The sequence below is a fragment of the Gobius niger genome (assembly GCF_951799975.1).
Source record: "Gobius niger genome assembly, chromosome: 4".
Lineage (NCBI taxonomy): Eukaryota > Metazoa > Chordata > Actinopteri > Gobiiformes > Gobiidae > Gobius > Gobius niger.
Window position 1 is genome coordinate 11197753 of NC_136855.1, and position 25895 is coordinate 11223647.

Genomic DNA, 25895 nt, shown 5'->3' on the forward strand with positions numbered 1-25895 from the left:
AAATAACCTATGTTACCATGTTAAACACAGAGCAGCCAGCACCATTTTGCACCCCAGTACGCTCAAATAGTTCATTATTTTCATGTTTAATATTAAAGTCATGTAAGATTGCAAAGTACATATTTAAAGGGACGAGATTGAAGTTGTCATTTTTATACTCGCTACTGCCACCTCAGGTCTTACGTGTAACTGCAGTTTCTATATTAAGCTCGTGCATGACGGCACTTCGGACTCGAACTTTTTTTGAGTGAAAATGCAGGATTTTAGAGGCAGTTGTGGTGAACAGGTCTGGGCTCATTGTTGAAGCAAGTAGGGCGTAGAAAATACAGTGATTTTAACATTTTAAACTCTCGTCCCTTTAAAGTAAACAATCAAACAATTTAAAGTAATCAATCAAAACTGATATAGCATTTTATAAGGTTTTTTTCCTTTTCATGTTACAATGGTTTTACATCTACATTTAGTCTAATCATTCAAAACTAGAGGTCGACTGATGTACATCGCCTGGCCGATATTTGGGGATTTCACAATATTGGCTACGTGACTGAAAGTGACTTCCCGTTTTTGCATTGGAAAGAGCAAAGTCAGGGCTTTGCGAGTCCTCCCACAGCGTCATAGGGGAACGGAGAAACATTGCAATGAAAATTGGTTAGCTACAAATTTGAATAAAGTTAGTTTCACTAAACCTAAATGAATATGGACATGGCTGTGTGTTATTATGAAGCACAGAACCTGGAGAATTCGATCGCTTAGTTTTAACCTCCACAATTGTATTTTTGCAACACTATGCTAAAGCTAACGGCTGCTAATCAAAGCTGGGACAGAAACTACATCACCTAAAGTAATAAAGTAAAATTAGCCACTGCTCAGGGGTGGCCAAGTATTTGTTTTTACAGGATAATAGACCAGACATTTGGAAAAATCAATCAAAAATATATCGGCCGAGCATATCGGCATCAGCCTTCGACCTCTATTCAAAACGATTTGACGGAAAACATTTTTTTTTTAAAACCCATGTTTCATTATTAACAAAGTCCTTTCTTCAGGGCTGGGTTTGTGTCAGATTTATCCGTGAGCGGAGACTAATGTATAAACGTCATCTTTTATAATTTATAATTGATCCAACTTTATCATTTTAAACTCTCAGGATTTACTTTTTTTTTTTTTTCTTCTCAAAACAAATAGTTTTCCACATACACACAAACAAGTAATTGCCCTTGTTTTCCGAGTGGTTTGTGCCTTCTAGTGGTTGTGGTTCTAGTGGTTACAAAGTGGCTCACAAATTCATCTGTATTAATTATTTTTGCCCAGAATGAGTTGAAGCTTCTGCTGCAAAGCTCAGAGCCACCACTGTAGATGTTGTTTACAGTTGTTACAATTCTTCAAATCCTTTTGAAGCATTTAAAAACTTTAATTCCTTTTTAATACAAGCTTAAGGACTGTCTATGTGGACAAAACTTCTCTGTTATCGGTCCTGCAAAGTTAATCACAATCAAATTGAAAATGCATTTTGAATGGTTGCAGTTATTAAATTGCAAAGACTTGACAATGCCTTATTATTTGCAAACATTTCTGTTTTCTCTCTTGTGTCATTGCTCCTGGAAATGGCAAATCTAATCACAGTTGCAAATAAATATTGCAGCTAGATATTTTTTCCACAACAGTGCAGACATTTAGCAAATATCTTGCCTGTCATCACTGCACAATTGTTGTCCATGTATTCAACCAAAGAATGCATTTGAACCGCTGCTGCAACAGGTTTCAAAATCCTTTCCAGCAAATGATTCCTTGAGTTCCCAAAAACGCAAGCTGGAGAGCTGTCTATATGAGCAAAGCATCTCTGCTATGTTTGTACAGAGAACTTTGTGACACATGATGTGATCACTTGTACATGCATGTACATACAGTACAGCATGCAGTACAGCAAGGAGCACCAAATGCACAGTAAAAACCTTGTGTGTTTTTTAATTTGTTGCTTTGAAAATTACAGCATCATTACAGCCTAAGTATGTCTTAAGTTTTATGGCTCATAACAGCACACAGTCATTGCAGTAATTGGCCGATCAATCAAACAAAGATTTCATTATTCTTAAAGGAGAGCTGCCAATGAAAGGCTTGTTTGGTGTGAATTTTCCCAAACTGACGGCAAACTCTGAATATCGACTGTTGAATTACAGGGTTTGGAAATCTATGTACATGTTGCCAATCGTGTCGATGAAGCAAATCTTTAGTACAAAAGCTAAACATGAAGAAAAAGTTACTGACAAACAACATTTAAAATTGATGGGGATGATAGAGAAAGCTCATAGACTGGACTTTATGCTCGCTTTCCTGTAAGATTATATAACCTTAAACCTTATAAGGACCTCATCTTGCTTCACTGAGGCAAACCGAGGCTGGTATAGGCGTCATTAACATAACTGGGTCAACTCACTTCACCCTCATAACCTGTTTGTGGATTGGAATAAAAAATAATTGACTTGAACTCGAGTTTCAAGGACACATGAATGAATTTGCTGCCATACAACGCATTCTTTTTTTTTTGTGTATGGGAAACACTGTCTTATTTAACTTTGATAAATAAATCTGAACATGTTTTATTTAACGGTGAAAAGGGATGTTACTGTATGTTCTAAAAATGAAATCAAATATATTTTTGTAAATGCAAAAAGCAAAAGAAGAGCTTTTAAAAAGTGTTTATGTCATTTCCACTCTACTGTATTTTTGTAACTTAATGTGTAAATAAAATGCAATGAGAGTTTTTTAATAAACATTTGAAAAGTCTTTCTCTGTTGGGTATTTTTGAAGAGGGTATACAGATGATGTCACACCGCAAACTGAAAGCAAATGAGTGTCCGCGCTGAGTTTTGAAATATTCCTTGTTTGAGTGCTCTGTTGAAAATAATACAAGGGACTCACTTGGCTTCTGTTGCCAGGTTGTGACATAATCTGCATAACTCTCTTAGTTTTACACAGTAGTTTAAAATACAGGTGAAAATATTGTATGTAAAAAATTAAATACATTTGTGCACATACAAGTTTCTGCCATTACAGTACAACCTAATGTCATAATAATAAATAAAAGTCATAAAGTAATTTCTCCATTGTTTACAAGAAACTTACAGTATCGCTCATAATTTTAATTTTATGTCAACAAAAAGCACCAAACCCCCTTTTATAGGGGTCAGGGGTGAGTGGACCCCAAGTATGATTGGAGCGGTCAGTTCTTTGATCCTCTCAGGGCGGGAAGCTGGCGCTTCCGAGAGATATGCAATTGGCTTGTTGCACGGTGTGGCTATGCTAGTTCCTCTGACCTGAAGGTGTGAGCGCCTGTACTTCCTGTCTGTTTTCTTTTCCTGGAATAATAATCATATTTTCTAAAGATTATGTTGGGGGCGGTGAGTTCCCGGTAGATGATCATTTACTGTGGGTTCAAATCATGATGAACAAGTTCAGATCAGAGACGCCTGTGATCATGAAGGATTGATAATTTGTCTTGAAGCTAAAGGCTAACATGCTATGAAAAATATATATATAAAGGCACTATTTCAAGTTGTGTAATGCATTAACCCCATAACTCCCACCTGAACCGAGCAGGTTTTCTCGACGAAAACAATGATGGAAATGTGGCAAAAATGTCACAAGAAATTGACAAAAAATTGACGAAAAATGACAAAAATATGAGAAAAAAATGACCAAAAAATAACAAAAATGTGATAAAAATTTGACAAAAAAAATTACAAAAATGTGATAAAAAATGGACAAAAAAAAGATTTAAAAAAAAATGTGACCAAAAAAACAAACTCACTGATCCTCACAAACATAAACGTCTCCTCTATGGAAATATTTCTACCAGAAACTCACTGGTCTAAGCTAATCTTAATGGAAATGAATATGAACAGGAAGTACTAGCGCCCACAGCTTCAGCTCAGAGGAACTAGCGTAGCCACATTGTGCAACAAGCCAATAGCGCAGCCTAAGGGCGGCGCACACATTTCGTAGAACTATAGTTACATAGGTAACTTAGATTTCTCCAGGTTCTGTGCTTCAGAAGGATGTACAGCATTTCCATATTGACTGAGGTTTAGTGAAGCCTTTGCCGTCTGAAGTCAAGCTTGTAGCGAACCAATTTTCATCGTGAAGTTTCTCTGTTCCTCTCAGGCCTATTTGTGGGAGGACTTGTTTTAAAGCCCTGACTTTGCTTTTTCCATTGCAAAACACAGGAAGTCTCTTTTGGTCCTGGAGATATCTGCTTTCATCAGCAATATACCCAGGTAGCAGTCGTGTCTGCGCCAGTTCTGGCTTTCTTGTGGCACAGCTGGTTGACTGGCGACCCGACAGTTCTTATCTGGCCCAGTAACGAGCCATACGCAATAAGTCGAATGTCAGTAATAGGCAGTAAAATCATTGCTGGGCCTGAAGTGGACACGCGGCGTCTGCGCCACAACAGTCACAACTGGTGCGGGCCACAGCGGTCAAAACATGTGGCGGATACACGCGGCGCCATCTTCTGGCCCAATAAGAAACAAACAGCGAGTGAGCCACAACTTTTGGAATAGATGCTTGGTTTGAATTACCTTGACAAACAAGGCGGGCGGGGATTACCGTAATCAAAATATGTTATTTAAAAAGCCATCATTCTGCAGTTTGTCATTGTTGATTGAACGTAAAAAGTGAAAATAACTTTACAACGACACTACAGTTTGTCTGTATTACATGACCCCGCCCGCTTGGGACACAACGGACACAACCGACAAACCATAAGTCACGTCGTACGTCGTTGAAAGTGTGGTTGCCTAGCTACCTTTCAAGTGGACGTCTGGATCTGCCCACAAACGTTATTTTCTGCCGGTAAGTGAGTAATTATTGTAACTTTTCTTAGGATTTTTTGTCAGACTAACATTTACATTAGTGTATAAGTGAACATGTTTGTGAGCTACCGTTGTGTCGTGCCATATTATGTACATTATTTAATTTCTGTGATGCCAAAGCTGAATAACTAAACCGGTTGGCTAGGTTATCCAGCTAGCAAGTTTACATTGAAAACTGACAAACTTGTTAAAGCCACATTACACTAATGTGCCATCAGAGATTACTTCAGGATGCACTGATTTAACTAAATAGAGATAGTAGCATGAATTACATTTTATTGAATGTTTTCCTTTTTCTGTTTATAGAGTAATATTCGTCCAAAATTCATGCACCACTCACTTTACTTGGTAAGTAAACATTTTCTTTAGGTTGTTAAATATTATGGTTGGTTTCATAAAATAACCAGTCATGTCACCAGATTTGAGGTAAACATCAACAAACAATTAAATGCCCGAGTTAATAAAATGCTCGGGCCGAGTAAAACCACCAACAACTCAAAATCTTTGTAAACTTCCAACAATTTTCAAAGAATATACTGAGTTCTTTTTTTGTTTCCATCAGTTCAGGTGCTGTCAGAAAAAAAAAATCCTCAACGCCCTCTGTGACGTGATCTGGGAAGGCTCGAAAAATGATGAATACATCATGTGTGGCTCATGACCAGAGCAGAGGTAGGAGACTGAGAGCCAGCAAGATCAACATCTGATTTCAATTTATTTTTATTTAGCAGTGGTTCTAAAATAATAATAAAGAAGTAACTTGTTCTTTTTTATGGTAACTCTAAACCCAACTCGCTTCAAGAGAATTAAGAGATATACTATCTGAAAAATTGATACATGAATCTGTTCTTCACGGTGCTTAAGTCACATACAGAATACTCCTGCTGTGACAATGCATTTAGACAGGGGTTTGGATGAATAAGTGACCTATCATGAGATGATCCATATTTTAGGCCTTCTTTAATATGTAGCATCAGGGATGTTTAAGCAAATGGACAAAGGAGCAAACTTGTTCCTGAGATGTACAGTTGGTATAATAGTTTGAGGAACTTTGAAATCAATGGAAATGAATTGAAAGCTTTGATTTATTTTCATACTTTCCCTCTGTTTTTTTGCTTGTTTTTTTGTTTTGTTTATTAGTCAATGCAAATATCAGCACATGATTAATCAAGTCTTCATGGAGTTTTTTTTTATATCAGTTTAAGTCAGTAAAAATATTACTGTCAAAATAGCAAATGAGTTGAACTGAGAATGGGGCATGCAGTGTGAAATGACTGAATTAGCACCTAAAATGCATTGTAATTTGTAATTGTTTGTTTTGTTTAATTAAAATTGCATTTTGGTGGAGAATAAACTTTGTTTTGACAACATGAATCCTTGTTTTATTCTGTTTTGCGACTGTTTGAATGGAGAAAACATTTGTGACAAAAAAAATGTACTGTAGGCCTGTTGGTTGGTTTGTATTTACATGTAATTTTTAGATGTTTCCTTCTACATTCAGAGACAGCTATGTTGACATTTTTGTAAGCCTGCAATTCAATTAATATGTGTATGAGCATAATTTATAATTTCATTAGGATTGCAGTGCATGAACCAGTACTGGGCCAGAACACATTCTAAACTTCATTAGATTTGAAGTGTATGAACCAGAACTGGGCCAGAAGAGAACTCTCGCCAGTTATGCCTTTACGGAGCGTGTGGCCCACTAGTGCGCCGGCAGCTGTGAATCGATAAGACACGCAGCCTATGGCCCAGCAAAGGGCCGCGGAAAAAGCCAACTGTCAGCCAGAAGAAACATAAGGTTGTAGGCCAGTTCTGGCCCAAGAGAAATTTGCTAGCTGGGTATCGGTCCGATATATCAGCCTTCTTGTAGTTCTGACCTGGATCTGCTGCAGTTGGCCAGTTCTAGGTTCAGCAACATGAATGACCAGGTTATTCCATCAATGTCTTCTTCCCTGATGGCTCACGTTGTGAAAGAGTGGTTTAGACACATCATTTTCCCTTAACCCCATTGAGAATCTTGGGATGTGCTGGAGAAGGCTTTGCGATGTGGTCACACTCTCCCATCATCAATACAAGATCTAAGATGGTACAACAAAACATTAGAGCATGTGACCTTCTTATTTTTTTGGAGGGGGGCTTGATTTTATCTTGTTGGCTGCCATTTTAATTTGAGGACTTCACACCATAATAAAAAAAAAAGAGAAGAAATTATTTGCTTTGAATTCTTAATAACCTTTTTGTAATTTTGTGCATACATTGGTTTTGTTTTGTCTTTTGTTTTGTCCTACATTGTTTTAATTACCTGAGTGAAGTCTTGTAACTGAAAGAAATGGGAAAGGCCGTCTGTTAAATTGACCAAATTTTATTTTGCTACGTCTACTCTATTGTAACGTGTTCTGTGTTTCAGCACGTTAGTTTTGTGTTGAACCGACACAAAGGGCGTTAAAATGCGCATACACCTTAGATACGTGTCAGCTCAACATGAACAGTCCAAGTTACAGTAACGCAATTCATTTTCCCGCCGAAGACTACAGAGGCGGGCTTTTGCAATGCATCATGGGAAGAAGACAGCCGGAGACTGCGGTCTTGACAATCAAAAAATAGGAATAATAACCATCCAAAGTTGGTAAGTACACATTTATGAGAGCTACATACTTTTGTTTTTAGTAGATAGAGGACTGTTGTATTTTTGTATTATTATTATCAATGTCAAAGAAGCGTTCGGCCGGAAAAAGTGGCTTCTGCCAATCATACTCATTATACGCCATTACTCCAAATTTTGAAATGAAAATTTCATATTAACATTTTCTTCGTTTGTGGTCATTACCCTTTTTTTTTTTTTAAAGTTACTCCTTACAGATAAACTGACCGCTGAGTGTACATGTACTTAAAGTATGTCCATAATTGTGGAAATGGCCTGTTACATTCGTGTCTCAGTGACCAACGTCTTTTTTTGGGGGGGGGCAACGTCTTTTTCTGCCGCTGTTTCAGCAGTGCTAATGTTAGCTAGACAGAGCGCTGGCCTTGCCTCTGTGGAGTTTACACGCGTTTACAAGAACGTATTGTCACTGTTTTTAAAAGCGTTTCCCCTCCTGCTGGCTCTCGCTTTCCCTGCCCGCTCCGCGCTCTCCCCTAGCCCAGGGTTGCCAGGTTTCAGCAAACCCGCCCAAGTGCATCTCAAAAACCGCCCAAAACCCGCGGAATATAGACTGACATCTGGTGGTGCGCAGTGCCCCTGTTTTTTTCCCTTTTAGCCCCAGAACATAAGCCCAATAGGTTGTTTTCTATCTTCTATAAATGATTGTCTTTCAGTAAACACATGTCTATATATGATACCATAATAATAAAAAGGTAATAAAAAGAAGAAAAATAATACTATTTTAAAATAGGTTATTTTATTGGCCTAGTTTAAACATAAAAAAAAACACAGAAAACGTTGGCCTATTTAACCTATACAAATCCATACCATAATAGAATAATTTCATAGCGATTTAAAATAAATTTAAATTAATTTCAAAACAACATTTTAAACATATTTTGAATGAACAACTTTGATCCTTTTAATCGAACTATTGCTCATCGCCTTGGTGTTCGTAAATCCTATTGGCTGTGAACAATGCCAGCATTTCCTTCGTAGGCTGAAACTGCTGACAACAGATTCCGTGGCGCTGCATAAACCCACGAATACGAAGTATGTTTTCAAGGAGGCCGTCATGCATACGGTTACGCAGTTTGTTCTTTATCAGGTTCATTTCTGAAAAAGTGCGCTCCACGGCTGCGTTGCTGAAAGGGAGAGCCAAAAGGGAGAGCGCCAGCGATGCGAGCTCTGCGAAGTCATGTTCACCTGCTGCATCGACATGCCCTTTTACCTCGATCCAAAACTTTTCAGAGTCTTCAACATTCTTCCACGGAAACGTGTCCAGCACCCTCCACTGTTGGTCCAGCTTGCCGAGGTCTCCTTGGAAAAGCTTCAAAAATGAGAGTGATGCTGTAAGCTGCGCCCGAAAGCGACAACGCCACCTAGTATTTTAAGAGGCTAGGAACTCTAAAACCAATTAAAACAAGGCAAGCAGTGTAATCAACCAAATACGGAGTTAAAAAGGTTTTTAAAAAATAATTTATTACAGGAACTAAAAACAACAGTGAATGATGATGCCAGAAAAATAAAACGTTAAAAATCTAAAAGTTCATTAAAAAATAAAATAAAAGAAGGACCCAAGCGGTAGTGAGGGGTGGGGGCGGCCAGCAGAGGTGTGGTTCAGTTCTCTTCCTCGGCGTCCCTGTAGGTAAACACGGCAGAGGCAGTGATTTGTCCTTTTAGGGCAGACGGCTCTAGAGCCAACACAATCAATCCGGCCAGAGTACTAGAGAGATACTTACACGCGGGGGCAGAGTTACTCTGCCCGCCTGCCGTGATCAGCGTCGTACTCTGGCTTCACTGGATGGTGGTGCGTGACTGGTCCTCCCGCTGGCGGAGCCGCTGTGGAGGACAAAACTCAGGGGCAGTCACTTGGCCCACGCAGCTAACCACTTCAGGCAGCAGCTAACTTCAAAATACGCCAGAGTACTAGGGAGCGTTACTTACGCGCAGGGGCAGAGAAACTCTGCCCGCCTGCCGTGTTGCACGTCGTACTCTGGCTTCACTGCTGCTGCTGCTGCCGCTCCCGGTGCTGGTCCTGCTCTCTGCCGTCTCCGTGCCTCTCCCAAGCCAGCCGGTCCTTCCTCTCGTTACCCGCTCTCCCTTTCAAATGGCCCAGTGTCCAATAAAAGCTCATTGTCCGCCACCAGCCGCCACGCTCATTGGATAAAAAACTAGGTTAAAACAGCCTGCCACAGGTGTGAGGGTCCAGGTGATTAAAAACAGGAAATAAAAAGCACAGCAACGCACCACGATAAAAACACTTCAAAATAAAAGCACACACACAAACAATAAAATCAAATGTGCAAATTTATCATCCTGTGACAATGCCAGTTGAGGTTTGTCCGCGGCCGCGCACAATACCACAGTTGGACTTAATGCCCCGAGTGATTGAAGTAGTTCCATGTTTGTTGGTAGGCGTTGTTTTACCTGCTTGATAAACTCAAGCAGATACTCTTTGCAGCGCTGCCTGATGCTCACTGCCGCTGGCTCGGGGATATTAGCCTTTTCAAGCTCGACTTGGAACTGGATACCGAAATCCACCACGGAGAGAGGCCGCTGGTTTTCTTCTTTTTCTGCGTCAAAGTGGAGAACCTCGGACCACCTGGATGAGTTCACAACAACACAACCAATCTTCGTGACCCGTCTCAGTAGGCTGACATAAAATGTGATCAACTCCTGGAACAGTCGGAATGGATTTATATTTTCCAGTTGGAACATTTTGTTCACTCGGTTAGCCTCCTGGACAATGGGCTGAAGGAAAAGTAAGTACAGCTTATTTGTGGGGTCTTTGTACATTTGATACAGCAACTCTGCGCTATAGTTCCTGTCTTTATCTTTTGCGAGCTGGAAGTGTAGCTTGAGCTCCTCGTACTGGTCTAAAACTCTGTTCAGGCAGGTGCTTATAGAAAGCCATCGCGTGTCACTAAGCTGTAGAATCTTTAACGGAGCCATTCCTTCGTTTATGGTTTCATACAGTTGTTTGTACTGCTGTTGACGCATGGTGCTGTGGGAAAACCATGAATAAGTTTGTGAAATCTGATACTCCACGTTCCTTGGCAATGCACGCATGGCATAAGATGAGCAGAGTTGTATTGAGTGACACACACATTTGACAAATATCACGTCAGGATTGTGCTCTTTGAAACGTGTAAGCAGCGAGTGTCTGTTGCCACACATCGTATTGCATCCATCTGTCCCAAGCCCCACACATTGTTTTGGACTCAAATTGGATGCTTGTAAAAAGGCCAGTAGTGCCTCTGCTATAGTGTCTGCATCTCCACCATCCAAATGTAACAGGCCAGCAAACGTTGAGACGATCCGCTGCTGCTTTTGACTGTAGTATCTTATCACCACAGCTAGTTGTTTAGTCATGCCCACATCTGTACTCTCATCAACAATTAAAGAGAACGATTCCTGACCAATATCATTCAGTAGTTCCCTTTGCATCTCTGGTCCGATGACATGCTGTAGAAGTGCAGAGCACTTTGTCCTGTGTAGCTTAATGTCCTTCTGCGTTATTTCAGCAATTATTTCTCCAAGATGATCCACAGTTAAAATACTTGAATGGCAAGCAATGTGTGCTGCTAATTTAAGCTCGGCAATTTTTACTGAGTGGTCGATCACTGTGCGTTTAATCCCAGTGTCGAACAGTGTGCGCATACTTGAAAAGGGAGCAGCGTTTTTTAAATGTTTCTGTGTTTTGCGATGGTCCAGTAAATCGCTGTGGTGAGCTCGGATCTCACATTTGCAGTATTTGCAGAAAGCTTTTTTATCATCCCCAGGTACACTGAGGATCCATTCCTTAAGCCCAGCTTCACTTTCCCACTCTTTTGCGTATTTCTTTCCATATTTAGCCCACTTACCAGGCGGCATTTTGTCCGTGGCTAATTAGCTTTGTATTTTTTATTAGCTTACAAATAATGCAAATGCGCGCGACTGAAGCTGCACTGCGGCGCGCTCTCGCTCTATGTTGCGCTTGTGTGTGTGACCGTGACGTGACATGAGTTGGTCTGTCGGACTCAAACAGCAGATTGTCAATGGTCAGACTCGGTCAAATTGGGTATCCTGTATGCCTGTATTTGCTGATAGCAAGTCAAGAATAATGCTGCCATTCACCTTGTATTTATAAATGTGTTAATACATCTTGTGCTTGAACTATAAAGAACCCCTCCAGGAAAACCGCGGACACTTTTTTTCACCCGCGGAAAGACGTAAAAAACCGCCCAATTCCGCGGGAAAACCGCGGACCTGGCAACCCTGCCCTAGCCGCCCCATACTGCAGCCCCGCGGGGTCGCATCCCCAGCTGGAGCGAGGCTCTGCCCCCCGCGTTGCCTCCACGCTCCGGGCGGAGCCCCGTGCTGCCTCCGCGCTCCGACTGGAGGCTCGCGCCGCGGCCTCGCTCCAGCCACGCAAAGACAGGACGAAGAGGATTTGAAGCGCTTTTTTGTCCAGTTCTTTACTCCTCGTCTCCTTTGCTATGTTAACTTGTTAGCTTTCCTACATATCGAACTGAGTTTGGGAAAATGGAAATCTGTTCTGTGTCTGGTGCAAAGCAGTAGCTACTGTCCATAGACAACACAAGTTTAAAATAATATCTAAAGTTTGATAAGGGCCACTTGCTATGTGAACGATGACAGTTTTGTTGTTGTTGCAGATTGGGACAACGCGGCTCAACTCAAGTTGACTCAACATGGCTCTCCCTCACGTTTGTGGTAAGAAATATTTGTGGTTTTACCATTAATTGTCTTGAGCTTGATCTTGGTTTGTTTTTTGGAGGCTGCTGTCTGAACCTGACGATCCAAGCAGCTACATCCAGCTTTTACTTCATTCTTTTCACTGCACTTTGTAATCTCATGTTTATAAAATGTGGTATAGGAGTATGGTTGGAATAAGCAATAACCTCTACATTTGTCATGTTTTGTCCTCAAGTTTGTTTTTATTTTATTCTAGTTTGATACAACATGTGATGACTGGAGATGGAGTCAGGCCAGGCCCTCATTTATGTAAGTATAAATAACAATATTTTAACATTTAGTCAATTGTATGCTATAATTTACATTTTGATTTATTGTGCTGTAGTTTGTAAAGTCAGCCTATGGTGCTGGAACAATATAGTTATTCAATATTGTGTAATAGTTTCCACAATTCTAAGCTTTGCATTTTAGAAAATATTTATTTATTGATTCATTTGGAGTTGATCACTGCTACATGTCCTTTGAGAATTTTAACATCAGCCAGTCAACGAAAACCCCTTTTGAAATAGTTCTGTGTTCTGTATTCCCTTCATGGCTGTGAAATATCTTCATTACAGAGAACGAGGAAGGGCTGCAGCCTCTTCTCACCTGCTCTCTGTGAAGCAGCTCGGCCTCTGAGGCGCTCAGCGATGGGATACATGTGCAGCGCATTTCAGGTAAATGTTTGGAGGCTTTTTTTATACTTCTTATTGTAGTTTCAGCTGTTGAAATGTGTGATATTGTATATTTGCAGATAAATGCAGAGTTCAAGTGTACAACAAGAGTCCTGTCACAACTGGACTATTGGATTCCAAATCTTCTGAACGTGTCCAGGAAGCTCTCCAGCCTGCATGGAAGGAAGCTCGAAGACCAAGCTGCTGAAATGCCTGTAAGTACTTAGTGGAGTCAGTGGATTTCAGTGATCTGTTGTGCTGTTTTATTGCGTAGTTATAAGGCTACCTCAAAACCCGCTCGTGTTCCTTTGTTCTGTGGACATTTTAGCAGAAAATTATTTTATGTCATAAACTTAGGGCAGCACTGCTCTAAAGCTACATCACTGTGGAACAGCACGCAGTTTCACTTTGCATTTCATATGTAAACTAAACCGTCTTTTATGGTTGATGGTTCCAACATGATGCACGCTCACATCAACGAGAGATTAATTAATGACCGATTAAAATGGCCCAAGACAGATTATTGTCCAATATTTATGCAAGATATATTATGAATTTCTAACATTGTAAATTAACATGTTTTATTTTAATTATTATTATTTTTATTCCCACTAGAACATGGACATGAAGCTCAGAATAGGCCACCGCTGTGAGGATCCACCAGGTAAGATCCAAAGTTGGAGTATTCTGAGGTGTTGAGGTGAGGTCGTCCTCCATGACTCGGACAATGTGGCCCTTGAAGTGAGAATAAACTCGTCATGGAGTTGGAGCCAACTCTGCTGTCCAGAAAAACTTGCACCCTGAAAACGTAAATGAACATTTGTCTTTTTGGGCTCCTGGAGGGATATTAGCTGTGGTTCAGCATTGTGTTGTTGTCAACATTGTATAGCATTTAAACTTTGCCCCATGCTTCAGTGTTAATTTTGTCTTCTAAAATTCTATTTTATTTGTCAGTAATATTCTTGCTGACTAAAATAAGACCAAAAATGACTCAAAAACTAAAAAGTAAAAGGGACTAAAATTTTGTGGACTTCATATGATTTAAATTCACTCAAAGAAACAGGTCTGAGCTTTGTCCATGTGGGACTAATTGTGCATTGAATTATTGTTTACTGAAAACAATCATTTGACTAAGTCTTGACTGACTTGTTTTTGACAGTGAGGAGATGAGGGAGAAATCTATGGTACATCTATTAAAAAAAATAAAGTTTGAATCTAAATTCCTAAAGCACTCATGGATATGGTCAGAATGTTTATCTACAAAAAGGTAGTAATAGGTTAGACATTGTTTTATATTGGCAATTATTTGTATCTTTTGATGCATTTGTGGGAGTTGTGTTTTATGGACTGAGGGGGAGGGGCTTAGCTTCAGCCTGACTCCAAACATAGACTGTATTATAGCAATGAACTAAGTCTGTGTGGCATCTCCATAGTGTTCAGCAGGGGCTCACTGAACCTGGTTTATGCAGTCTGGCTGGACTTTTGCTGTTGGCTCCTATATTTTGAATAGAGAAGTAAAAATAGCAAAAGGGGGAATAATGGGACAATATAGCATATGGTAAGACAAACGCGTTTTCAATCTAACTTCAACTGAGGGATGGAAAAGTCACTACAGCAAGAAACTTTCAGAGCTTCCCGTTCAACTTCCCACAGCAAACATGTTTTTGTGTGTTCACTGACACTGATTTTACAGCTTACATAAGTGCAGTTTTATGCTCAATTGTTGGCACTATGTTTCTTTCACATTTATATCAAATAAAGGTGAAAAAAGTATTGAAATTGTTTCTCATTTTGTATGCATTTCATTTGCATTGTCATCCTTCATTTATTGTAATTGTATTTTACTTCAGTTAAGGTTAATGAGAATACAGGATGTGTGATAGATTTGAGGTATCTTGTTCAAGTCACATGATTAGAATCATGTAAAAGTCACATGATTAATATCAAGTAAGAACAACATGATTAATATCAAGTAAGAACAACATGATTAATATCAAGTAAGAACAACATGATTAGAATTATGTAAGGGTAACACGATTTAACCATCTGAAATTGAGTAGTTTTAACACATTTTAGTCCTGCATACTGAACATAAATCTAGAGTGTCAATTCTTCAGAATTACTTCATGTTGATGCAACACAATTTGCATCATGTAGCATCTACACAAACTACACGTGTGGAACCAATGTCCACAATTAAATTGTGTTAAATCAACATGGTACTTTTTTCATTTGCTTTGAATTCTTAATAACCTTTTTTGTAATTTTGTGCATACATTGGTTTGGTTTTGTCTTTCGGGGTCCTTGCTTTTGTCCTACATTGTTTTAATTACCTGAGTGAAGTCTTGTAGCCTTGATTTTTTCCTGTTTTATTCCATTTTCGTTCATAATGGAACCTAGTTTTGTCAATACTGCTTAGTGTATTTTGTACCCATTTAATTGGTTTTGGTCAGATAAGGAAATTATTATGTTTTATATCCTTTACCAGCCACAGTTCTCACAAGGAAATGAGGCGGCACTTTTACCAATAGGCAAGATCAACAATGACTAGTAGTAATAGCACCTTATTGGCTGTTGACTTCAGACAAACCGCAAACCTGAGTTCTGGTATGAAAACTGTGACAGCAGAGTTTGGGAATTTGTTGTGAAAATTAATGATCTACTGACAAGTTGATGCTTTACCAGTAAGTCTGAGCAAAAGTATTGTGTTTAGTGTGTCAGATCAGGGGAATCTGAAGGCAGCAGGAAATACAAATAAAAGAAAGTCCCAAAGATATCCCGAGACTCGATCAACAACACAAACAACCTTTGATGCTAATGTTATAACCGTACTATTTGCTATTATATCTTTATTTCTTATTTTCTGTGAGTTTTTTACGTTCATTTGAGTTTTTCTTCAAACAAACCAATCCCAGTTTATCAGTTGCTAAGATTGGTTAATGTTATGTTAATGCTTTTATTCACTTTCAGAAGCGGCTCTGAATCAGCCAATCCCTCAGGAGCTGACGGGAGTGCTGGGAGTGCAGGTCGGTGAACACACAGCATTGTAGTTTTCTCTAATTCAAAGGGGACTTGTCGTGCAAAATTCATGTTTTCAAGCTTTTCACCAAGATTCCCTCATGAAAACAGGCCTGGAGTAGGAGTTTTCATTTCATCGGATTGTGTAATATATGGAACTTTGAAAAACACCACTCAAGTCGTTCTGAGCTGTACAATGTTCATCAAGGTGTTTATACATTTGTTAGCAGTTTTCTTAAAATGGTGGCTTGAATTTTGTTTTATCCATTGATAATTCCCCCCTGCTGCCAACGTAGGGCAACATCAATGTGCACAAAGTTAGGTTTATAAACTTCATTTATGTATGTAGACCATAACCTCATTTTCTCCAGTTCGGATTTACCCAAATCTAAAAGCTTCTGGACTGTAGTCTACAGGCCAGTGTAATGCCTCATTTGAAAGCTAAGACCTACAAAACTCATCTAAGCTTCTTCCTCGTTACGATTGTCATGTTTTTGTCCTTTTTTGGTTGTGTTTTCATCACGTTCATCATCAACGCAAAACAAAAAAGAAACTTAAAGAACAACTAACCCCAAAATCAACTTTTTTTTCTAGCTAAGTTGTATAAATGGGTATCTTATAGTGTTGTCTACGTGTATCTGTCACTATTTTAACAATTTAGTGCAAATTTGTTGAAATCCTGTCTTTGTGTCCCAAACCGTCTGTGTGGCGCCATCTGCAGCGAACTGTCGGTACTGCATTTGATTTTTTGAATTCGGCACCCAATTAGCGGAGGGGAGAGAGATGATGTCAGGAGGCGAGAGATGATGTCACGGGCCCTGCCGCTCTGGGGTATAAAAGGGCTCAGTCTCGCTCACGCCCCCGTAGCGAGTTGGAGTTGGAATAGCGAGAGAATATTTTCATCGATTGTCAGGTTTGCGATTAGTTATCATAGCATTTAGGTAGATTTTATTAGGATAGCTTGTTTATTATAGATAATTGTATAGTTTTAGTAGTGTTAGTTGTTGAATATTGTAGTTGTAATCACTAGTTGCTTTTATTGTTAGATTAGTTTGCTCAATTTAGCTTAGGGCGTTTGTTAGTATTGTTTTTAGTGGTCTATCGTGTATAATTTAATTGTTAGTTGTTAATTGTACTGTGTTAGGATGGGGAGGAAGTGTAGTGTAGTGGGGTGCCACAGTTCTGTAGGTTTGCACAGGTTTCCGCAGAACTTAGAAATTAGGCGCCAGTGGACGCGCGCAATTGGCTTGGGGGAAAACTGCGAACTCCCTGCTCAGGCTGGAGTTTGCAAAGACCATTTTACGCGCGATTCCTTCGCCAACTTCATGGAGGTTGAACTGGGCTATGCTAGTCTTCTCCGTTTGAAGAGCGAGGCCGTCCCCACCCTTGCTCTTCCACGACTGAGCCTTAGCCCACCGACACCGCTGCCCCGCCAACAGAACGATTTCGGGCGCCAATGTGAGGTGAGTGAGAAAAATAATGCTGATTTACCCATTTTGGATTTGGTAATAATTGCAATGATTGTAGCTGCTGTAAAAAGAGGCACTTGGTTCACTCTGTCCCGGTCATTTCTGTCAGTAGTAGCTACTTTGCTCACAGATTGAGTCATGTACAGTATATAGAATTTTGATGTGCACGTCAGAATAGATCGTTATTGTAGTGTCTCAAACAAATTCGCCGTTTTGGCCTCTGATAATACCAATCACATGAGTCGTGTAGATATGTTGAAAAAATATGGCGTGTAAATAGACTCTGCAGCGTCAGCTCCAGGCGACGTGTCCCGCACTCGCTCACTGTGGCTGAGGAACAGCAGCCACCGGTTATAAGCGCGTCTACTCGCTGCCCGGGGCAGCCTGCTAATGTATCCGTCTGCAAAGTTACGCCAACACTGTGCGCAAATGTGCACGAGTCTGAGCACCAAACTAATCTAAGTTTTACATGACTGTAGCTTTTGACAGTAGAGCATCTACAAGCTAGCCTGTAAAGCTAACGTATAGCTAGAACGTACTCCCGTTTGATGCTCGACTGCGGTCAGTGAGGAGAGGGCTGACCACTCCAGGTGGACCGTGTGGTCAGTGAGGAGAGGGCTGACCACTCCAGGTGGACCGTGTGGTCAGTGAGGAGAGGGCTGACCACTCCAGGTGGACCGTGTGGTCAGTGAGGAGAGGGCTGACCTCTCCAGGTGGACCATGTGGTCATTGGGCGCTCACAGATGTGAGCTGTTCTTACGTGCTTTCAGAATCAGTATAGTTGTTATTGCCATTGTTGTTGAACAGGTTCACAAAGTAGGATCAATTCTGCTAATTATGTTCATGTTGACAAGTTTTCTGAAGTGAACCAAAGTTTACACCTATTTGGACGCAGCTATTCAAAATGCCAAACCATTTGGAAGTTTTTAGTAGCTACTGTAGCCAGAATTAACCTGATACAAATATTTGGTTTATCTGCTATAGGGTGGCATATTCTAAAGTATATTGTAGGTTGTTTTCCTATAAATCATCAATACAAGTTTACAATCTATGTGCATGTCACGTGTGTGTACACTTTATGAATATTATTTATTTTTGTGTTTTCAGCCAAAAGTGAGCAGAGAAATTGGTTGCCAGACTGATCCAGTCATTACATGGCATGCAAGTGTCCAGGCCAATGTGAAGCCGAGCAGGCGAAGCAAAGGTGATCTCTATTTATCCTTTATACAGTACTGTCATTTTATGTATAAAACAGTCACCACTTTTGTTTGTTTTATATAGTTAGACACAAGTTGTGTAATTACTGCCATTTTAAACGTGTTTATTTTGTTTGTGTTTTGTACAGCTACTCAAGCCCGGACCGCTTACACAAGCGTCGGTTGTGGGACTGAGGACCTGATGGAAATCCCTCTTCCTGACAGTCCCAGAGCAGCCTCTACACCTTTAAAAAGGAGAAGGTGTGAGGTGTCAGCGTCTGACCCCAGCTTCCACATTGATGACAGTGCCAGCACTGTGAACTGTTCAAGGTAAAAAGAAAAGAGTTTTAATTGAAAAAATATATACAGCGTCCTGGTTTTTTGAGGAATGAAATATCCTTTCTTTTATATAGCATTCCTGCTGAAGTCCCTCCACACAAGGACAAAAAATATATTGTTCATGAGGACCAACTGCTGGAGCTGTTCAGGCCATGTCCTGTCTGCACTGGTCGCTGTGCTGTGGACACGATCACAGTCGGCACACTGCTTCGGGTCACTCAACAGTGTCCTCGCTGTGAGTTCTCCAGTCAGTGGTCCAGTCAGCCCATGGTGAACAACATCCCAGCTGGAAACCTACAGCTCTGTGCTGCTGTGCTGTTCACCGGCTCATCGTTTAGTCAGATTTCAAAGGTACTGCAAAAACATTTGATTTTTCCATATATTATCCAATGATAACAGATGTTTTAATTTTATAGTTCTTGGGGGCCTTCAATATTCAGGGACTGTCAGAGCAGTGCTTCTACAGGCATCAGGCAAAGCTCCTCATCCCTACGGTAAACTGGCAGTGGAAGCTGGAGCAGGAGGACCTCATCAGGGAGGCTCTTGAAAGCGGCTCTGTTACACTGGGCGGGGACATGCGGGCAGATTCACCTGGTAAATACATTTCATAAACATTTATCTGAAGTATTAATAAAAGTCAGCTAATGTATAACTTGCATTCATGTAGGACATTCAGCCAAGTATGGCAGTTACACCATGATGAATCTAACGTGTAACAAAGTCATTGACATCCAGCTAGTCCAGGTAAAACATTACAATAAAAACATAACTATGTAATTTGGGATAACTGTGCATTATGATAGAATTCTTTATTCTTATTTTTTTTGTCTTATTAGAGCAATGAGGTTGGAAACAGCGTGCGCATGGAGAAGGAGGGCTTTGTGCGGAGTCTGACTATGCTGGAAGAGAGGGGTGTCAATGTGGAGGCCATTGTGACGGACCGACACACCGGCGTGCAAAAGTTTTTACGGGAGGAAAGAAAGGAAATCAGTCACTACTTTGACCCATGGCACATGGGAAAGGGTATGCATTTTGGTTATGCTGTGTAATATTATGGTTATTGTGCATTTAGTAAATATATATTTTAATACCTAGGAATTGGGAAGAAAGTGGATGAGCTGGGAAAGAGAAAGAGCACCCAGGACGCTGGCCAGTGGAGGAAAAGCCTTGTAAACCACCTCTATTGGTCAGCTTCTACGTCCTCCTCGGGACAAGAGGCTGTCGCCAAGTGGACTTCTGTGGCGAACCACATGCAGAATGTCCACACGCATGACAACGTCCTGTTCCCTCAGTGCCTCCATGGGCCTCTGGTTGGGGAAGGGTCAAGAGTGTGGCTCAAACCAAGTAAGTATAGCAAGCAATACTGGCCCTTTGGCCATTGTATTTTATGGATTTAATAGATTTCAGGCTAGCATTGCCATTGTAAATGTCATTCTTTAAAATGCTTTACTCTGTAGGTACAGCAGCGTGTGAGAGACTCACAGACATTCTTTTGGCCCCACGCTTTGTCAAGGATGTAGAAAAAATTAGTCCGGTGTACCACACATCAACCCTTGAGGCTTTCCACAGTCTGATTATCAGATTCTCCCCTAAAAGTGTGGGCTTCTCCTTCAAAGGAATGTTTGCTCGGTAATACCTACAGAAAGTATTACAAATGTTTATGTTCTGTGTATATATATATATGTAAACATACTTTTTTCCCCAGGTTGCAAGTTGCTGCATTGCATTACAATGAGAATGCAAATAGGTCTCACGCAACGACGGTAGAGGGTGTGCTTAGGTATGCTATTGTGTACCCAAAGTACAAACACGGAGACTACACTGTGAGAGCCCTGAAGACAAAACCTACCTCATGTATGTCACATTTATAAAATGAGTTCAACGCTTTTAAGTCAGCGAGGACAAACGTTTTTTTCCTTGTTTACAGTCTATATCGACAAGCTGATGGCACTGCTCTTTGACAGTGTGGTGGAGGATCCTCTCCTGTATCAGGAGCATTCAGAAAAAGTCCCTGTGCCTGAACCACTCTGTGCACAATATGAGAGGCCAGACAAACAGGACGCTGTGAGCAGGCACAGGTCCAGATTCTTCAAGAAGACATAAGGTGACCAACGCACCTGTACTGCATACAGATTTGAAGAAAGTTTGGACTTGGTCATTTTGTATGGCAAATAAATTATGTAGATTATAGAGCTAGCTTATAGAGCTAAACTATAGTGCTAACCATTAACCAAAGTCCAATGTGTATTTTTGTCATGTAATTGTGTAATTTTGCCTGTGATTTAATTTTATATATCATGTAACAATATATATATATTTTTTTGTCTTTGTTGGGTGTCCCAGGATCGGAAAAAAATGATGCGCTGGGCAAGAAAAGGTGAACGGAGGAAATGACGAGGTGGAAGAAAAGCATTGTGAACCATCTATATGAACCATCTCTACTGGTCACCATCAAAGTCCTCCTCAGGTGATGAAGCTGTGGCTGAGTGGACATCTGGGCATCACTACATTCAGAATGTCCACGGTAAACCCCCTGTTCCCTCGCTGTCTTCACAGGCCTTTGGTTGGGGATGATGCAAGAGTGTGGCCAATATCAAGTATGTGTAATTACAACTAGTCCTCCCAATATCTAATTTATATTGATGTATTTACACTTCACATATCAATTTATTATTCTATGTAATTCTTCATAATTCTATATAGGCATAGCAGCATGCAAGAGACTCTTACTCTTTTGTTAACACCACGTTTTTTGAAAGATTAAGCTAAAATAAGCCCACAATACCACACTTCGCATATTGAGGCATTCCATAGTCTGATTCTCTCACAATAGTCTGGGCTTCTTATTCAAAGGAATGCTGGCCAGGTAATGAATCCTAGAGGTTCAACAAATATTCACTAGAGTTATTTTAGCACTTTGAAATGTTTAGAAAATAATACATAGATACTGCATATTAATGTTTATTTGTGAAATTTTAGGGTGCAGGTTGGTGCCTTGAATTATGATTAAAAAAGGCAAATCGTCATATGCTGCTGTATGCCATAGTGTATCCAAAATTCAAGCGTGGAGACTACACAGTGAGAGCCATGAAGACCAGAGCTACCTCAGGTATGTCACATTAAAAACAACACAACCAATGCTTTTACAAGGACAAATGTTTTGTGCTTTGTTTACAGTCTACTTTGACCAACTAATGGCACTGCTGTTTGAAAGTGTGGTCGAGGATCCTCTCCCATATCAGGAGCACACAAAGGACCTGTGCCTGAACCACTCTGTGCCCATTGGACAACGTAATAGATTAAAATCAATGTTTCATGCAAGATTTAATTGTGGGCAGTGAAAAAAAAATGAAGCCTGTATATGTTCTGTCAGATATGTCACAGGAAGGTATATGCAGCACCACTTTCTGTTTCTAGAAGCTGAAAACTTACTGCATGTATATTTTTATTACAGTTGGTATTGTATAACATAACCAGTCAACTTTGTCTGTTCAATTTGTTTATTGCACACATCTATGTAGGCCAAGTGAGTGGCACATGCAGCTCAACCTCAAGTGAAATGTGAGCTGTCTGATGTAAGTTTGTAGTAAGTTTTACCAAAGAAATTGTGCTACAATAGGGAAATTGCACTGTTGTAAGAGCCAGAAGTGCAGAATCAAGTAAGAAAACTGGTACAAAACAAGATCTATAATATTTCAATATTCAACTAAAACAGCATACATATAAATACTTCATTATAGTCTTTACTCTACAGTGTCATCATTCAGTGGTAGTTTAGTGTATGTGTTAACGTTGGTTAAACCTTTAATTCACTAAATTTAGTTATAGAAATTACTTCAGGCTATTTACTTAGGGCTAACTGGCTCTTTGGGTTCACAATGTTAGAGTCAAGCCTTTAGAGAAACATAACCTGAAAGATTATTTCACATCTTCAATGGCAAACCAAAAACAATTTCAAAAAGACAGTGTTCTTGCTCAATAATACAGGCCTACATATATTTATTTATGTGATATGTTTTGTGCACTTTGCTATAATAAAAATCTTTGTAACACAAATAGCCACGTCTCTCTATCACACACTCTGCTGAGGACACTGAGATACATCTCCCATGTTCACGTAGACCACAGCAAAAGTCTACATCTAAAATAGATCGGTAAATTCTGAAGCAGCCAGTTACGTTAGCTGCGATGCTAACGTCGATCGAGCTCAATGCTAAGCTGCTAGCTTTGTAAATGACAGAGGAATAAATGACCCAGCGCCTCAGGTACAAGGCCGCTGTCTGCCACGATGCCCCCCCTGTGTAGAGAGAGCTGTAGATCTGTCCCAGTGGAACATGTTGCTAAATAAGTTAGCTCGCTGGAACTCCATGCTCCCATGCTCGGACTTTGTTTACGAGGAGCGGTGCAGCGTCGAAGCCTCAAGCCTGTCAATCACAGACCCAGGCCCCTCCCACCCCTCACCCCTCCCGCGTGCCCCTTAGTCCTCCAGGCAACGCCCCCTTTCTGTTGAGATTTTCAAATCTGAGGCTCTGGCGCTGAGGCTCTGAAGGAGGGGTTAGTAGTTCTTTAAAGAATAACTTGTTTACCTTAATAAATCCGGAGTCCGTCTGTGGTAATACAAGTGTTGATGGGGTGATTGGGGGCTCTTTCATCTTCCCCTGGCCAGAAAACCACACTTGCAGCTTTCCCTGCTCTGACCCGGAGGCCCCAATAAACACTAATACAATCATGAAGAAGAAGCTAGCAGGCTAACGGGCAAAGCTAACTGTGGGCTAGCGCCACTTAAACAACATTTACAACAACAAAAAATCTCCATTGTGTAATTGGATGTACAATATCCCTCTCTCTCTTTGTCTTTTCTGTCAGCGTAGTCCATTTTAATGCATGTGTTTAGTTATGTCTGTGTGTATCCATCTTTCTTCATTCCCTTTTTGTTCACAGGAACCTACTGCCTGATGAATTTACTGACCGCCATCATTTATAACCAGTTCAGAGGATATTTACTGGTGAGCTCTCCCTCCTCCTCCTCCTCTCTCTCCTCCTCCTCCTCCTCTCTCTCCTCCTCTCATCCCCTCCCCCGCCTCTTGTAGTGACCCAACGGCTGTATGAGTGGTCAGCACGGCACTTTAACTTTTGATCACGGTGGCCTCTACAACACTCCAGGATCAATTATTTTGGAGGTTTTCTGGTGAGAGGGTTTGTGACCACTCATACAGCCAGTCAGTCACTACAAGGTCAACTACACACACGTATCACCTTTTTTTTCCACATATAAAGTTGCACAATGCACCTTTAAGCTGCTGTATGGAGAAAACATTAGCCACGTCCCTGTCAGTCTGCCCCTGGGCATCTGTGGCAAACGGAAAAGACATGTGACCTGTTTTTTCTCAGATGTCGGTCCAGACGTCCATCATCAGGAGGAGGCTGGGAATCAGAGCCGCGTTTCAGGTCCTCAGCTGTGGACTGCAGCAGCCCACCGCGGAGTAAGACTTCATCACTGTGTATTAAAGCCTCTTTGTAATGATCACTCTCTGTAATGAGTAGTTTTAACGTGTGTTTGTGTCGTTTTGTTCAGCCAACCTGCCTCCATACAAGTGGCCACTGTGCTCAAAGTGATGTCCAAAGTCAACTTGAAAAGCTACTACAAACAGGCCATCATAAAGGTGAGAACTGTTTAGGATGAGGGGGATCGTCACGTCCGAGACTCTGGTGGGCGACACAAATGTATTAAATAGTTCTATGGTGGGTCAAAACAATGTTCACATGTTGCTTCTGTAAAAACTGCACTGTAACAGATCGGTGATTTAAATAAACCCACCATTCACCAAAACATCCAGTGAAAATCATGGAAGTAAACCACAACAATGATCCTTCCCATATTATCCACACAAGTGTGTGATAAATCAGTGGATTCTTCTATTTTAAACCAAGGTTAGTTCTTGTCTAGGCCTAGTCCTGCTGACTTCTTGTTTATTTAGACACTAAATTTGTTTGAACGCTACACTGGTTATCTGCTTCACTGTTCTGATGTTTGGTGTCGTGATATTGGGCTATACAAAACAACTTGATTCAGTTTTATTTGGAAGATCACTTATTTTATGAGGTGGCAGTTTATGTGAAAAGAGAACCACTGTGCCAAATAGGGTCCGACTGATATGGATTTATTGGGTCTGATACCGACATAAAGAGGGTTATATAGGCTGATATTTTAAGTAATTTAATTTGATGTCGTTTTTTTATCTCTCAAATAGCCTATTGTATTATTATAGTAAAGGTGTCAGTCATATAAACTTCTCCACTCCCCTGAGACCTAGGAAGTTGTGGGAGGGCTCATTTTAAAGCTCTGACTGAGCTCGAAAACGGGAAGTCTCTATCATAAAGGCGATATTTAGTCCATGGGCCAGACCAAATATCGGTACCGAAAAGGTGGCAAAGGCTATCGTTGATGTTTAAGTAGGTCCATGTCTGAGGTTTATATTTTTGGCCTTTTCAGAGTTACAGCTTTATCATAGTTTTCAGCTGTTGAAGTGAACCACCCCCATGTCAAAAAAGTCGCTTTTGACACTGGTCCATATTTTGGTTGAGGCCATTTCCAGCCCATTAGATACTGATTTACACCATTGTATTTGGTATCATTGTAAAGAAGACACTGTCATGTTTCATTTGAGCCCAAATGTACTACTCTGTGACTATTACCGTGGTAACCAAACCTCCTCAAACGCAAACCTGAGGACGTTTTTTTCACCATTTTCACAAAAACAGTTTTACTATGTTTAACGCTGTTTCTTCAAGGAACATCACAGAGACAAATGTTTGATACTGGGTAACTCTCTAGACTTGAGGATTCAGGAAATGTATAACATGTCAGTACTTCTCAACTTAAGGCCTCACAGTGAGCCACGAAGTAAAAGAATGTCCACCTCACATGAGCCTCTCCCATTGAAATGAGCCTA

The 25895-nt window shown here is 40.5% G+C and overlaps 1 protein-coding gene across 1 annotated transcript; it reads left to right on the top strand.

Annotated features, from left to right (window-relative positions):
* Positions 1-13538: 13538 nt before the first annotated feature.
* LOC306962403 (uncharacterized protein) lies at positions 13539-21045 on the top strand (the record flags this gene model as incomplete). Its single annotated transcript, XM_079555524.1, has 8 exons — positions 13539-13584; positions 15891-15950; positions 18753-18933; positions 19017-19293; positions 19359-19536; positions 19610-19686; positions 20235-20286; positions 20870-21045. The coding sequence occupies 8 exons, from the start codon at positions 13539-13541 to the stop codon at positions 21043-21045; spliced, it is 1047 nt and encodes a 348-aa protein (XP_079411650.1).
* Between the last annotated feature and the right edge of the window lie 4850 nt (positions 21046-25895).